The sequence below is a fragment of the Chlorocebus sabaeus genome, chromosome 26 (genome assembly GCF_047675955.1).
Source record: "Chlorocebus sabaeus isolate Y175 chromosome 26, mChlSab1.0.hap1, whole genome shotgun sequence".
Classification (NCBI taxonomy): Eukaryota; Metazoa; Chordata; class Mammalia; order Primates; family Cercopithecidae; genus Chlorocebus; species Chlorocebus sabaeus.
In genome coordinates this window covers 38,215,646-38,231,942 of record NC_132929.1, presented here as the reverse complement: position 1 = coordinate 38,231,942, position 16,297 = coordinate 38,215,646, and the positions used below count along the sequence as shown (strand labels likewise).

The 16,297-nt window shown below is 42.6% G+C and overlaps 1 protein-coding gene across 4 annotated transcripts in view; it reads right to left on the bottom strand.

Annotated features, from left to right (window-relative positions):
- The window catches only part of TLN2 (talin 2), a 451,144-nt gene that overhangs the window by 179,023 nt on the left and 255,824 nt on the right, over positions 1 to 16,297 (bottom strand). For all 4 annotated transcript variants that reach the window (XM_073012205.1, XM_008016371.3, XM_008016374.3 and 1 more), the window contains 6 exons: positions 13,269 to 13,440; positions 10,524 to 10,621; positions 9,032 to 9,161; positions 7,844 to 7,996; positions 5,219 to 5,361; positions 3,410 to 3,537 (listed from right to left, as the gene is read on the bottom strand). In XM_073012205.1, coding sequence (XP_072868306.1) covers positions 3,410 to 3,537; positions 5,219 to 5,361; positions 7,844 to 7,996; positions 9,032 to 9,161; positions 10,524 to 10,621; positions 13,269 to 13,404 — 788 coding nt within the window. In that variant the 5' untranslated portion in view covers positions 13,405 to 13,440. The remainder of the gene's footprint in view (positions 1 to 3,409; positions 3,538 to 5,218; positions 5,362 to 7,843; positions 7,997 to 9,031; positions 9,162 to 10,523; positions 10,622 to 13,268; positions 13,441 to 16,297) is intronic.

Here is a 16,297-nt window from a genome sequence, read left to right as displayed (position 1 = left end):
TCGAGACCATCCTGGCTAACACGGTGAAACCCCGTCTCTACTAAAAACTAAAAAAAAATACAAAAAACTAGCCGGGTGAGGTGGTGGGCGCCTGTAGTCCCAGCTACTCGGGAGGCTGAGGCAGGAGAATGGCGTGAACCCGGGAGGTGGAGCTTGCAGTGAGCTGAGATCTGGCCACTGCACTCCAGCCTGGGCGACAGAGCGAGACTCCGTCTCAAAAAAATAAAAAAAAGAGTTAATTCTTTTCAGATTTGCCTTCTACTTTGTAAATTTCTTTAATCAACATTGCTTCTTGCATGATACTCTTCCCACCTTTTTAGAAACAATCCATAGTAGTCTGCATAGTTTACACTGCAACTTTCAACTTCCTGAACAGACCATCCTGCATTTAAAATACAGTTAAAAAGTTGGACTTTGTTGAAATGATCAGAGCCAAGTTTTGGTTCTGCATAATAACCATTTCATATATTTATCTGCCACACAGACTGTAGATTCGAAAACAGCAAGGAATAGTATATAATATCTCCCTTATATTTTCCCTATACCTGGCACAATAAAACACATCTGCAAGTCCTCAGTGAGTTAAAGAAAAACACCAGGCTCACACATAGGTAACAAAATTTCACATGAACCCCATACATTTGTACAAAAATTCACATCACACGGCCTATTTTCTGCAAGCATTTTCTGAACACAGAAAAGCATAAAGCAAATATCTGATTACTAGATTATGTGTCGTTTTTACTTCATGCACCAATAAAATGTCCCTTCTTAGGACCCTCTGAAGGTGACCTGAGGAAAACTGTCATATAGATAAAGCACATCAGACTCAATCTAGGAGATCCTGGCTTTCTTCTGCCTCCCCGCACTTGACTGTTCTGGGCCTTGTCTCTGTCTCTCTCTAGCACTTATTCTCCCCATCAATAGAGTAGATGGATATATTAAATCCCTGAAAACTCTGAAAATCTTTCAGACTCTGATGATTTTCATTATTGTAAATAAGTACCTCCACTGAAGTACCAAATCCAGAAATCACTGGAGAGTCTGAAGAAAGTTCAAAGCGAATCTCATAAAAATGTCCATAGTGCAACTCTGAGCAAAAATGCTAAGCAAATTTTCAAAAAATTAAAAGATATGCCCTCGTTCACATCCCTATGTACCCACCTCAGAAACTACGTAACTGAAATTTCTGGGGGCTGCATCTTCAGCATGGCTGTGACAAGTCCAACCTTCTCATTATTATTTTAAAACCCTAAATTGTTTAAGCAGATGGCACATATGAAAGCTAGATTGGGAAAGATCTAAAGGCTGCAAAAGAGAGCCCAGTCAGTCACCAGGGACAGCCCAGGTAAAAACAGGACTTGGCTATCCAACTCACAAATCAGCACATGTGGCCTCACTGTTTTGTTTTAATTAAGAAGGGACTTATATCCTCAAGAAGTTTTACCTGCATGGTAAAAGCAATAATGTACACAATTAAATATCTACATTAAGTAAAAATGCCTCATTACCTAATTTGGACTAATTAAAAAGTAAATCAAATTCGTAAGGAAAAATAATTGCCACCAGGCAAAATTACCTTATTTTAATTTGGAATCTGAATAAGGGTGCAGGTACCACTACAGGCATAAACTTGATATTATAATCTTAGAAAAAAAAAGAAACGAACTCAACGCAATTGCTTAACTCTTGTGGTCTCAGATTATTAAGAGAAGAATACTGCTGCTGGAGTGTGAGTATGTAGCATTCAATAGGACCACAAACTGCAGTAAGTAGTTTTAAGACCAATACCAATGCTTTGATATTAGTTTGTAATCTCAACACAGGCAGTCAGCTGTACAGTAACATTCACGATGAGTTGGTTGGTACGATCCATCATACTAAGAAATAGACCAAAGCACCCTGTAATCCCAGTTTTAAGTACCTTTGCTGCATAGTGGGAGACCAGTAAAAGGGGCAACTTTGCCTTTCACTGAAAGTAGGAATGCCTTTGAAAATGAGAGCCTGGTGTTAGAAGTCAGAAGCTATTTGCAGAGAAACTCTTTAACTGTGAATAAGCCACTTCTCTCTCTCCTGCTTCTTCCGTATCTATCAAATAAAATACTATGTTCTCAATTCACAAGGGAGTCCTGAGAACTAGTTGCCCCAGGGCTATGGAGAAAGTGAGCTAATAAAATGACCCGGGTAGCATCGTCATCAATATAAGAACCCGGTGAACGGCTACATTCGGATCTCCTTCCTACCAGGGAGACATAAAAATTCACAACTACAAAAGTCTAAAAACAGGTAAACGTTTTATTTCAATTTTTTTGATTCATCAATCTTCCCTCCATTTTCTATTTGTCACCAGGCACTTTAAAAACAGAAACAGAATGTTGTTTCCTCCGAGGCCTCACTAGCTCTTGGTGTTTATTCCTCCATATCCTGATGTCATAATCCTCAGGCTGATGACATCAGTTGTATCTGAGGGGCCAGCTGTGAGGCTAGAAGGTGGGAATGTGGAAACTGCTCAAGGAACTTGTGCACATGGCCTTCGATAGGTGGCTGAACAGAAGGGGACGCTTCCTGAGGCTCCTGAGGAAGGAAGCCAGACGAGTGGGGTAAAAGCGGGCCCTGAGGAACACCCGGCTGTATGACTCATTTGGAGAATACAGAACTAAGTAGGTGGTAGGAGCTGCTCAGAGCCATCCTCAGCCTCAGACTCACAATGTGTGGCACACTGCAGGACACAGCATCACCTTGTAAAGGCTCCCTGGGATTCACTAACCCAGGGGCAAAGGTTTGCCTTCTGCGGGGTTAACAACTCAGTTTAGACCAAACAGCATATTGGCCAGGCATTCTCTGGCACCAGAAGAAAAGTTAACTTTTCTTCTTACTCAAAGGCATATACTGGTCCCAATTACTTTCCACCAAAGTGAAAGTGGGGACAAGGGTCAAAGAAGCCTCTCCGTTATCCTCTCCCTGCGACACACTTGAACCAATACAATGAATGCACAATACCATGAATGGCCTACTGGACACATCTCATGCTGACTGGCACATCCTACAGGAAAGCTCATGTCCTCCCCCTTACTCCCCCATTGGCGTTCACACCATGGCCCTACTGGAGTGGATTTTTTTTTTTTTTTTAACTTTCCTCTTCACTAAGATGAAGTAGAAGGAAAAAAAAAAAGGGGTGGAGGGGGACACAGATCACTGAATTTCTATTCAGCAAGAAAAACTTCTCAATTTATCTTGCTTTCCCCAAAATCTGCAAATTTGGTCATCTACTTGATTGAAGAAAAGCTAGCATTCTCACAAATGATGAAATTAGGGTATGATCTTAGATACCTAGCTCAAAAAAAAAAAGGGTGAAAGGAAAAGAAGAGAGGAGAAAAGAGAAAAAAAAGAAAATCAAAATGTGATTTACTCTAAAAATCCAGGTTTATGTTTATGTTCCACATGAGGTCCAAACTGTATCTGGGCTTGAAATCCACCAAACTCACAAGCTTTCTCGAAGGAGACAGGGTGAGAGCCATTCAAGATGTCATCCCGAGCCTGAAACACAAGGAGGAGGAAAAACATCAGAGGTCTGGGGGAGTGACGCATTCTCTCCACTGACACATTCCCATGGCCCAGCACACTCTCTCTGTGGAGCAGGGGACAGTGCCAGCCGATCCACGGTGACATGTGCAGGACACAGTGGATGATCACCACATGGGAGAAAACTAAGGCGAAAGAAAAACAAACCTTTGTCCAAAATGGCCTGTAGATGGAAAACATTAGAGATGTCCGGTATAGCAAAAGCAAAGTCTGACGACAATCGAGAAAGGCAGAAGTGATTATAAAAAGAGGCCAAGGAAATTCATATGAAATGATCAGCTTCAAAGAGGCCAAAAGAGAAATTCAGTGTACTTTTTATAATCCTAAATCATAAAGCTAGCTAATCAAATATCTAGAGGTAAAATCAACCCAACCCCCATCCCCAGATAAAGACCAATGTAATAGAAGAAGAGAAAGAAAAGCGATAGGCACACACACACACAGACAAGAACTCAATACTCAAGACAGTAGGGGAAAGGACAAGCGAATGCATCCTAAAATGGGGAGCTTGTTGTGTCTGAACTCCTCCTCCTCCCAGTTCTCCATCCATCACTGCTGTTGTCTTCCCCTGCCCTCCTTTCTGCCTTTCTTTCTCTCAATGACCCCCAAATCACCCAAAGATGGACACTCTCAGCTATCACTCTGAGCCTTAAGCCAACAAGCATCTTTACACTGCCCTGCTCTCTCTCCTTTTGGCCTCCCCACTTCTTTCCTCTCAGCCCTCTTTCCATGCCATCCTTCCATCCACTAAGTCAGGGGTCAGGAAACTTCTCCAAAAGGCCAAACAGTAAACATTTCACACCTCCTGGGCCACACCGTCTCTGTCACAACTACTGAGTTCTGTCACGGGAATGTGAGAATAGCCACAGAAGGTATGTATAACAACCACATAACCCTCAAGGGGATTTATCAGTATGTAATACTTGAATACATAAGCTGTGTTACAATAAAACTTTATTCACAAGTACAGGCAAAAGGCATGACTGTAGTTTGCCAACCCCCACATTATTTCTATGGGCAGATAGATGGATAAATATGGAGAGGAAAGGGAGGGAGGGAAGGAAAGGAAGAAAGGAAGCTGGCAGGAGAGGACAAAGATGGATGATGTTTTCCCTGAGCCACAAGCAACCTTGGGGACAATCCGGTACAATCCACATCTTCACACTGGGAAACTCAGACATGTTAAATGGCTTGTCAGTTTAACAATTAGTTAAGTGTAACCACATGAAAGGTTATTGAGAGGATATCTTCCAGTTAATGAGAAGTCCTGATTTTCTGACCAATATTCTCTTGCAATCTAAGATGTCAGCTAAGAAACCTTTAGTGCACTTGAAGTGGTGAGCCAGTGAAGTGAAATACAGCTGTCTCTCAAAGTCCGGGAGCGAGGGACAGTGTTGGCTACCAGGTCACAATCTGGGAAGCCATAGGGAGGCCCTACTCCGGATGGTCAGCTGCTCATCCAGAATATCAGCCTGCACCACAACCAAACACATGCTTGGACCCAGGAGCAATGCCTGCTGGAAACGATGCCATAAACGTGGCAGAAACCAGCGCCGCCCTCCTGCTCGCCACAAGATACGGCCAGGAGCTTCCTGCAATCTCATCAACCTCAGTGTCTGAGCAGTAAATACTGTACCTGAACATAAAGCAAGTTCAGCTGCACAGGGTCTCTCGAATCTACATTCTGATCAGAGTAAAAGAACTTCCGTCTAAGCAGCAACGTTTCGTTTTCATCTACTCCTTGTTCTCTGAATGTTCGGCTGTGATCCAGCCAATTTACTGCAACACAACAAGACATATAAGAGAACTGTGTTTATTTTTCCTCTTAATTAAAGGGAATTTACCAAAAGAGCAGTGTGATGCAGATTTCTATAACTCTGATACTTAGTTATAGTTACTTCTTACATTAGTACTGTGGTTTTTAAGCTTTGCAAAATAATTTCACATCTACCAAATGACCAGCCAAAATGGAAATGAGGGAGAAAATTCCCAGTCATTCCTAAAGTTATAGCTAAAGCACTATAATGAATGTGTAATATGCTGCCTCTCCGGTGGCAGGGTGGAGGGCAGATACTCCAGTCTCAGCTAATAAAGTGATTTAGAGGCTCTGAGCATAACAAGTTACCTCTGACCTCAAGTAGAAAAGAGGAAGAAATGAAAGTATGGAGGGAGTGGGGGAGACAACAGTAAAGAGGGGCTGGCAGAACCGTGCCATGGGTCAGCTTAAATCTCAGTCATTCTGAGAACCCTGTTCTCTCATCTATGTGTACAGGATTTGATCACTCCCCTCTACACTTTCACAGCTCTCACTCCGACACTCCTCTGCGGGCTTAAAACACATTGTGAGTTAAGTCCTTATCACCAGTGTCTCTAGATTATAAGCAACCTGAGTACAGAAAACGTGTCTCCCACATCTCCCACAGTACCTGGGAGATGATCTTGCACATAATAATAAATCCTTGGGATTTTTCTACTAAAGTCTCTTGGAAAGAAGTATATAACGGCAAACCAAATTAGGCAGAAAGAAAAAAAAGCACACAAAGGGTCAGAGGAAATGAGAGCCTCACAGAAGATCAATAAACACAATGGCAATAATGATGTCGTCCCGATACAGCCACAAGAACAAATACAATGAAAGGAGGAAAGAGGCCAGGAAGTCTAGGTGGACTGGGTAATAAATTAAGACCCTTTCAGTGGAGGGTCAGGCAGCAAGGTGCAAACAGCATGGGCTTTAGGGACACAAGGGGTTACGTGCTGGCTTTTCCACAAATTAACTGTGTAGCTATGGAAAATGACTTTCCAATCATAGAATTCTATTACTTTTTTTTTTGAGACAGAGTCACGCTCTGTCACCCAGGCTGGAGTGCAGTGGCACAATCTCAGTTCACTGCAACCTCCGCCTCCCGGGTTCAAGCAATTCTCCTGCCTCAGCCTCCTGCATAGCTGGGATTACAGCCATGTGCCACCACACCCAGCTAATTTTTGTATTTTTAAGCAGAGATAGGGTTTCACCATGTTGGTCAGGCTGGTCTCGAACTCCTGACCTCAAGTGATCCAACTACCTCAGCCTCCCAAACTGCTAGAATTACAGGCATGAGTCACCGCGCCCAATCCACTATTACTATTTTTAACTCCTAAGGAAATAATGGGTCTAAGGCAATGGTCATTGATGGATGTTAAACATCCCCCAAAAAAAGAAAACCAGAAACAACTTCCTGATGGAAGTGCCCATCACCACTGAAGAAAGCATCTTTATTAAAATAAACACAAACACTTAAATCTAGTCAAGCCTCCAGATCTAAGGAATTAAAAGGGACAGAGGAACATGTTAAATGACACCATAGGTATGCAATGAAGAAAATCCAGACTGTACGAAATGCTGTACAAGTAAAAATTTGGTTTTTTCACATACACAAAAACTGCAAAAAGACATGAACTATCACACTGAGTGGTGACCACAGTTAATAATAATGCATTATATATTTCAAAAATGCTAATAATAGATTTTTAACAAACACCACAAAAAAAGATAAATTAGTGAGGTGATGGATATGTTAATTAGCTTGATTGAATCCTTCTTCAATGTCTACATAGATATATCACACTGCACCCCATAAATATACATCGTTAGTATTAGTCCATTAAAAAAGAGAGATGGAAAGACTCTTAGTAAAACAAATTAATTCACTAATTAATTAACTTGTTCAACCTTATTTGGATCCCAGTTCAAACTACTAAAAAAATTTTTAGACAATAATGAAGCAAATGTGAACATGATTTGTGTATCTGATATTAAGATATTTCTTTAGATGTGAAATGGTATTACAGTTACTTTTTAAAAAATTTTTATTTATTTATTTTTTGAGACAGAGTCTCACTCTGTCATCCAGGCTGGAGTACAATGGTGCGACCTCAGCTCACTGCAACCTCCACCTCCCAGGTTCAAGTGATTCTCCTGCCCAAGCCTCCTGAGTAGCTGGGAATACCGGTGTGCAGCTAATTTTTTGTGTGTTTTTAGCAGATGAGGTTTCACCATATCGGCCAGGCTGGTCTCAAACCCAACCTCAGGTAATCCACCTGCCTCGGCCTCCCAAAGTACTGGGATTATAGGCGTGAGCCACTGTGCCCAGTCTACTTTTTTTAAATAGAGTCTTAAGAAACAAAGACAAAAATCCTGTCCTGGGTCATATAGATGGTGGGAGGGAAGTAAGGCTTAGCAAAGCCTGTGTGTCTGTATTACGCTTCCTCTGCAAACACTTACGGTCATCATCTGTGTGCAGCTTGGCCTTCAACTTCTCCATTTTCCTCTCATCTCGTAACAGTGTCCTGTCTTTTTTGAGCGTGCCCGTTCCTTCCTCTTTCTTTTCGTCAATAGTTTCTTGGATTAAGGAGTATTCTTCATAATTTGTTATTCCTAAAAATTGGAAATTAGGTTACAATTAGAAATAATTAAATTACTGTCAACCTCTTCCAGCCTAAGGTCTGTGATATTCCAAGGAGCTCCTGGTGGCAAAGAACCAGAAACAGCCTTACTAACATGAGGGTCAGGGAGGTGGCCACATCAAATTAAATGAGGGAGCGTCAGCTAGTTAAGTCATATTCACACTGTGGGGGAAAACAGGTAACAAACTTGAACACTTTTTTTTTCAAAAACAAATTTTTAAAAATCAGACTCTGATTTCCTCTTTCTTCCAAAATGTCTTTGAAGACCTTCCTACATTTTCACAGGGTTGTGGTCACTATGATAATACAGAATCTCCAGTGCTAAGTAATTGCTTTCATAAAGGTTTCCTAAAAATGTAGTAGTGAAATCGTACCCAAAGAAGTCACACTTACAGTAAAACTTATGTCACATTCAATTCTCTCATCTATAATAATTTTTGGGAAACACTGCCACAGAGGACGTCATGCAGAAGAAGGCAAGACAGGGTGAAACAAGAAGTGTCTGAAGGAACTGGGCTCCCTTTGCATGAAGAGAAAACTAAGATAGGCAAGTCTATTTTCTTCAAATATTTGAAGGGCTTCATTAGAAAGGAGGCAGACTTGTTCTCTGGGGAGACTAATGGAAGCCACAGGAAGAAAAACTGTCTAATAATCAATCATATGGACTGTCATCATAAGTACCCAAGGAGATAGTGAACATCTACAGGGCTCGTATAGAATAGAAGGCAGCAATGGGCAGAAGGCTCAACTACACATGACTTTCCATTTGAAAATCTCCTTGTTTTGGAGAGGGAAATGAAAGCCCTCCACTATGACTCAGTGAGAAGTCCAAATGTTTCATGTATTGGCAAGTTGGGAAAATGGACGCACCCTCTGGGGACTGGGCAGAACTCGGCATGTGAAGACATCTTCAAAGTTGCCTAGAGATCAAATGCAGATGGAAAAAAGAAGAGGTCTGTAATTAAAAACTACACAAAAGATACAATGAAGGTTTATGAATGCTCACCTATTCTGCTACAAATAGTGACCAGGAGCTCCCCCACAGTCTTGGAATCATCCACCATCACCGTCTTCACAGATCCATCCAGCATCCGGATTTTCTGAGGTCTCTGTTTCTTTTTATATTCCAAAATATCCTAGAGCACAAACCACACACAAATTTCACACTGTGTGGGAAAATAAATAACAAACTTGGGACACTTTTCTTTAAAAGAAGAATTTTTAAAAAATCAAAGTAGACTCTGATTTCCTCTTTCTTCTAAAACATCTTTGAAAACCTTTCAAAGTGTTCAGGGGATTGTTGCCACTATGATACAACAGAATCTCCAGTGCTAAATAACTGCTTTCATAAAGATTTCTTAAAAATCTGATAGCAAAATTGTGCCCAAAGAAGTCATACTTATGCCTCACAATTACTGAAAACTATCCTCAGTGAAATGAAAGTAGAGTATGACCTCCTGAAAGGCTGGGAATGATCTGTTCTAAGGAGAATTAGCAGAGGGAGGTGACCACTTGCCTTTTCAAAAGACAGCAGTGTGGGTCTCCAATTATCTTTTAACACTATCATAATCGACTTTTACTATCTCTATGTCTTTACTATCTGCATATAAAAATGTTTTTAATTTTTACTATAAACACATTTTTACCTTATATATTATAAACAATGAAAGACATAAATAGCATCCTCATCATTCTTCACAGCAGTGGCATAACACAGCAATAGTGGTTTTCAAAATAGTGTGCTGAAATACATTAATGACAAGACCAAACAGGGGTAACAGGTTTGGGGGATATTTTTAAGTAAGTTGTTGACTACACTTCCTAAAACTAGAACTATGAACTTCCTAAAACTAAACTATTAATTTCTTATCCAAATTAATTGGCATCACCTATTTCACTCTGACTTTATGGACTACCCATCAATCTGATGGGTCCAGTTCATCCTACATACCAAAACCCGGTATCTTGGAGGTTAAGCTGAACAAAACGTTTAATATATTTTTACTCATGACTTCTCCCTACTTCCATAACACAACCACTTTTGTTGTTGCTGTTACTACTACTGATCATTATTAAACTCACATCTCAAATTGAAGTTTCTTTTTCAGAAACAAAACACTAATATTCAGTCTCTAACTACCGTTAGGGTTACATTTCGTTTTCCCTCTCATCTGTTCTTACTTCCCATCACTAGGCACAGGAATATCTCTTCCATGCTTATAGCAAGATGCCGTATCTTATCTCATAAGTACCAAATCCAACAACGCCAAGTAGAAACTACTTAAAGTACTAACCTCGAACTGCTTCAATCCTTCTATGGAATCTCAAGAATTTGGATATCTGATATTTTCTATCACCACCTGAACAGCCCTTAGAGAGTACAATGCATCAAACTATTAATAAGATGCCATTGAATCAAAATAGCGTAACCGTGTTGGCGTCTATGGAAGGCCCAGGGACAAAGGGATGAAGAAACAGCACTGGGATCGGCAGCATACCCCATTCCGCAACATGTAGTAATCCAGTGTTCTGCCCGCTTCCAGCCAGATCCCTTTCCTGGGGTCTTCATCCGAAAGAAACAGTCCATAGTCAGAAGCTGAAATATAGATGGGAAGAAAAACAGTAGGCAAAGTGGTGATGAAGCCATCGCTGACTTCCAGGCGCTGAGCCTGCTGACTCAGCAAGGATGTGGGTGTTCTCCTTCACCAGACAGAAATGTTTCGTTTTGACAACACCAGCAGCCGCCGGGACTGCAGCAGATCTGGAGGAGTAAGAGTTGAGTTGCAGAAGCAACGCCCACAACTAAGGTCTGTGTTTCCTAAAACCGGTGGGCTGTAGTTGTGTCTAAAATGTAGAAAAATTTAGAAGCAGTCCAAATTTCCTTCTAACTGAATTTGAGCTTGTTCTCTATCCCTTGCTATAAAAACCAGACCAACACCCTATGGAGAATGACAGGACAGTGGTGAAGAAACTAAGGAAGTGACCACCTAGGCCAAGGTCACTCAGGCAAAGGGGGACAAATGAAGCCTTTATGTCTCCAGTGACCCCTCCATCATCCCACCTGAGCAGTCTAAAAGAGGGGTAGGAGTCCCTTGTGAGATAAGGCCTCTGACCCCGAACACCAACAAATTATGCAAAAGGTGCAAAATTAAATTTGGTGTTCTCTGCAGAAACCCCTGAATCTGACATAGGAAGTACAAAGGGGGCGGGGTGGCAGGAGAGGAGCAGTACCACTTCCTACCCCCAAAATTTCTTTCTTTCTTCTGACACCCAGCTGAGGGTAAGAGCTCCTGCTGTTTCTTAGAAAAGCAACTTCAGAATCTTTAAAGGTTTATACCTTCACCAGCACTATATAGCAATCAAGCTCCCCACCCCCAACTAAAAAAAAAAAAAAAATCTGACAGAAAAACAACAGAAAAAGGGAACAGAAAAGTAAAGGCACCAGAAATGACTAGACAACCAAACAGTAGAGGAAAGTTAGGGATGTAGCAAACCTTATTTCTAAGTAATCTGGAAACACTACTAATAACATAAATAATGTTTTAATAGCCAGGGGGCGCAGTTGCTCACGCCTGTAATCCTAGCAATTTGAGAGGCCAAGGCAGGTGGATCAGTTGGGCACAGGAGTTTGAGACAAGCCTGAGCAACATAGCGAGACCTCGTATCTATAAAAAATACAAAAGCCGGGTGTGCTGGTGTGTGCACCTGCAGTCCCAGCTATTCAGGAGGCTGAGGCAAGAGGATCACCTGAGCCTGGAAGGTTGAGGCTGTAGTGAAGTATGATGGGGCCACTGCACTCCAGCCTCAGTGACAGAGCGAGACCCTGTCTCAAAAAATAACCATCCAGGCGCGGTGGCTCACGCCTGTAATCTCAGCACTTTGGGAGGCCGAGGCAGGCAGATCACCAGAGATCAGGAGTTCAAGACCACCCTGGCTAACATGGTGAAACCCCGTCTCTACTAAAAATACAAAAAATTAGCTGGGTGTGGTGGCGCGCACCTGTAATCCCAGCTACTTGGGAGGCTAAGGCAGGAGAATTGCTTGCACCCGGAAGGTGGAGGTTGCAGTGAGCCGAGATCACACCATTGCCAGCCTGGGCAACAAGAGTGAGATTCCATCTAAAAAAATCATCATCATCATCATCATCATGATGTTTCAGACCAAAAAGAATTTTATGAAAAGCAGATCTTCTCAAGAAGAGATTTTTGTATTTATAATTACCCTTGTTGTGATGTTTGATTTTTATTCTTCCTTTTATTTTGAGTCAGGGTCTCGCTCCGTCACCCAGGCTGGAGTGCAGTGGCTGGATCACAGTTTGCTGCAGCCATAAACTCCTGGGTTGAAGCTACTTTCCTGCCTCGACTTCCCCAGTAGCTGAGACTACAGGTGCATACCACAACACTCAGCTAATTTTTCAGACTTTAGTAGAGACAGGGTTTCACCCTGTTGCCTAGGCTGGTCTCTAACTCCTGGGCTCAAGCGATCTTCCCGCCTTGGCCTCCCAAAGTGCTTGGATTCCAGGTGTGAGCCACCATGCTTGGCCTCTTCTTTCCATTTTTAAGATAAGTTTTATCCCACTTTCACGCTAAAGACGTACTGATTTGGAAGGGATCCAATTTCTCAACTGCCTGTCAAATAAATACTAAATCAAGGAAAGACACAGAGAGAGAAGACAAAGGGAAGGGGAAAATAAAATGGTACAAGTGGCTTTTGTTTAAACTCAGATTAATGGGGATGAGTGATTTAGCCAAACTTCAAACAAAACATATAACACAAATGTCTTTTTTTAAAAGTTTGAGATAAAATGTATAAAGTCCCTGTAAAAAAAAAAAAAAAACTTGAAATATAAGACCTGCCCTGGTTTCAATGGCAGTGGAAAGCGTTCAGCGTGGGAAATAGGGTTTAGGACACATATCGCCAATATTGTTAGGGCAGCTTCACTTGCACTTTCTTGGGACGAGATGATACATGAGAACGTGATCTGTAAACTGCAGAGCATAATCCTCATGTATGGGAGGGTCAAGTTGCTGGGCACAATGACAGTGATGACTCAGCGGTGGGCATGGTCATTGTCATCACAAGTCTCACAGAGGAAGCAGGTAGTGTCTGATCTAAGAAGACATTTCATTTGAAACATATGCACTAATAGGCTTGTGTACCACTTGGAGCCTCTGTCTCTTTAGCCAAAAAGTGAAAAACATGCAAATACATTTTAAGAAGCCAGTAAATAACCCGTGACCTACCTTGCCCAGTTTGTGCCTCAGGTACCCGTTCCCGAATGACTCGACACGCATCATACACAGCTGTAGATGGTTCAAACTGCATGGTCTTCACCACGTTGCAGTGGCGGACACAAATCTTTAAGGACAGGGCCACCATTTTCCTAGATGATGCGGACAGTCTCACTTAGAATGTCTGGAAAACACAAAGAGACAAACCCGGATGTTCACGTTAATAGTTTGTCTCGCGGGAAAAAACAAAAAAAAGTGCTGGACTTAAAAATCAATTTTAAACAGGGAAAGAGAATAAAACAGCAAATACAGAGAACACTTTAGGTCCACAACACATTTTAAAAATCAATTTTGAAAAATTTAAAGGAGGACAACTACAAAATATCGGCTAACAAGCAGAACCCCTGAGGGTGACAAGTAGAACCCCTGAGGAGGAGGGAGCTCCAGATGTTCACCACACCTCCCTCTGAGTAGTTCCCCTCCTTGGGGTTTCCGAGAAAAGGTCCTAGGAGTGGAATTTCCAGAGTTAATGTCCTCGAGGCAAGAGGCAGAGAGCCTTGGGCACCTATGACCGAGTCCTAAAGACAGCCTCAGTTCCCTGGGTCCTCTCAGCTCCTGGGGACAGAGAAGAATCAGGGAAGCCCTCTCAGGTGCTCCTCTTGGCACAAGAGCTCCACCACCCCCCTACCAAAGGACTTGGCTTCTGGGCCCAGCTCCATCACTAAGAGCCTGTGTCAATCTGAGAAAGTCACTTTGGCCATTCTGCCTCAATTTCTTCACAAATAAAGTGGCTATAATGATATCGGCCCTGAACAGTGCGTAAAATAGAATCCCAAGGAAAGATCAATGTGAGGCCAGAGAGGCCAATTTTAAACCCAAAGGGTACCAAGAAGCTTCATGTGATTGGGGTCTCAAAGTGAATAAATGCAACTCAATTCTGATTTTGTTTAGACAAACTATGGAGATATTTTGTTTCTTGTCCGGCTCAATAGCTTTAGAAAATACACAGGTGGCTGGGTGCAGTGGCTCACGCCTGTAATCCCAGCACTTTGGGAGGCTGAAGGGGGCGGATCACTTGAACTCAGGAGTTCAAGACAGCCTGCCCAACGTGGTGAAACGCTGTCTCTATTAAAAACATAAAAATTAGCCTGGCATGGTGGCATACACCTGTAATCCCAGCTACTTGGGAGGCTGAGACAGGAGAATTGCTTGAACCCGGGAGAGCTGAGATCATGCCACCACTGCACTCCAGTCTGGACAACAGAGTGAGACTCTGTCTCAAAAAAAAAAAAAAAAAAGAAGGAAAGGGAAAGGGAAAGGGAAAGGGAAAGGGAAAGGGAAGGAAAGGAAAGGAAAGGAAAGACACAGGTTTAGGCTAAGTTTGAATTCGTTCATAAAAGCCTTCTTTTAAAAATGTAAGTTCAACAACTTAGTGCTTTTTCTTTGAGTTGGTGGCTCATGGTGTATTTCTAGTATCTGCTCTATTTCATGGCCAAAAACTGACCTGTCCCCTACTCACTTAACCCAAGCTGGTCTCTATCAAATACACTCCTTGGGCACAAGACCGACAGAAAGAAACCTGTATTACAAATGCTTTTTCCTTTGTGCCTGAAGAACCAACTCAGACATAACCAGCTGAGTGTCATCCCAGCAAGCAAAACAAGACCCTTTATAGCTAGTAACTAAAAGAATCTTAGAGCAGCCCGGAAAACATCAATCCATAGGTATTTCAAGCTCACTCTCTTTCTTGTGTTTCATTAGAGAACTTGCAGGTAGTAAACCTGGACTCTAGAAGAAGGGAGGTGCCAGGAGGCAATGAGATGGCCACAAGGCAGAGGGGACAGCAGGCTGCCCAGGCCCAGGCAGTGCTGCAGATGCCTCCAGGGTCTCAGCTTCTCAGCATGCTTGACTGCTGGCGTCCTAACAACAGGTGGCTGGGTCACTTGGATACAGGAGATGTTTTTCAACAGATGCTCTGGTGAACGCGGGCATGGTTTACACGGTCTCACAAAGCAACCTTTCAGGCAGTCCAACTGCAATGTCATTCTGACCCCTGCTTGCATTCTGAATGAATTTTGCCATGAAAATTGTAAAAATATTCCTTAGTTGAGAAATGTCAGGATATACTTCTCAATAAACAACAGCAGTGTTCACTGGGAATCTGCCTAAAACTGAATTAATTAACTAAAGCCTAGGCAGTGGCTGGATTGCCAACACAGCAGAGGGGTTCAAAATATCTGGCAATTCCCACCTGCAATATTGAGGATTTTTAAAGCCATATGTAAAAGTTCCCCTCCCCTTTATAGGCCAAGTTAACCCAGCAACTCCCGGATTGGGGGAAATAAATTTAAACTCTAGAGATAAATGGACTAATTTGCTGTGATGTAGATCATTCCATGGCTGGTCTGTCCCCTGGGGCTGGTGACAATTGCTAAAATCTGTGACTGGTGCTAAGAGTCAGTGAGGAAAGGCACAAAGCTCCACGCTGTCATGGATGCTGTTTATGGGATGCAACAGAGAGGATGGGATGGTTAGTATCATCTGTTCCCTGGGAAAAGGAAATGTTTTAAGTGTTGCTGTGTGAAGGCTGCCCTCCCCAGGCTAAAAGCTGAGCTTTCTGAAAGGCAAATGAAGGGTCCCCCTAACCATGCAGAGAGAGATTCCATCAAAGCCGAGAGGGAGCTGTGACACGGACCCTAGAGCCCAATGTAACAGCAGGACCTAATACTGAAGCTCAGAAGGAAGCAGAAGACACACAGAGGAGCAAGGCGAAAACAGCAAAAGGGGCAGCGGAATCGAAAGAGGGAGCCCTGCAGGGCATGGCAAGGCGCCTGGGGCTGCGGGGTCCACAAGGTGCACAGGAGAGAGGCTCAGAGAGCTGGGAAGCAGACAGGAAGGAGAGAAGCAGAAACAGGAGGACATGAAGGAAAACCTATGTCCAAAACAACTGGAAAAAGAAAGGCTGCTGGGGACAAAGATTTGGAGGTGAGCTTCTTTGAGAGGTATCCAGTGGAGAGGTAGAATTGGAACGCAAAGATGGA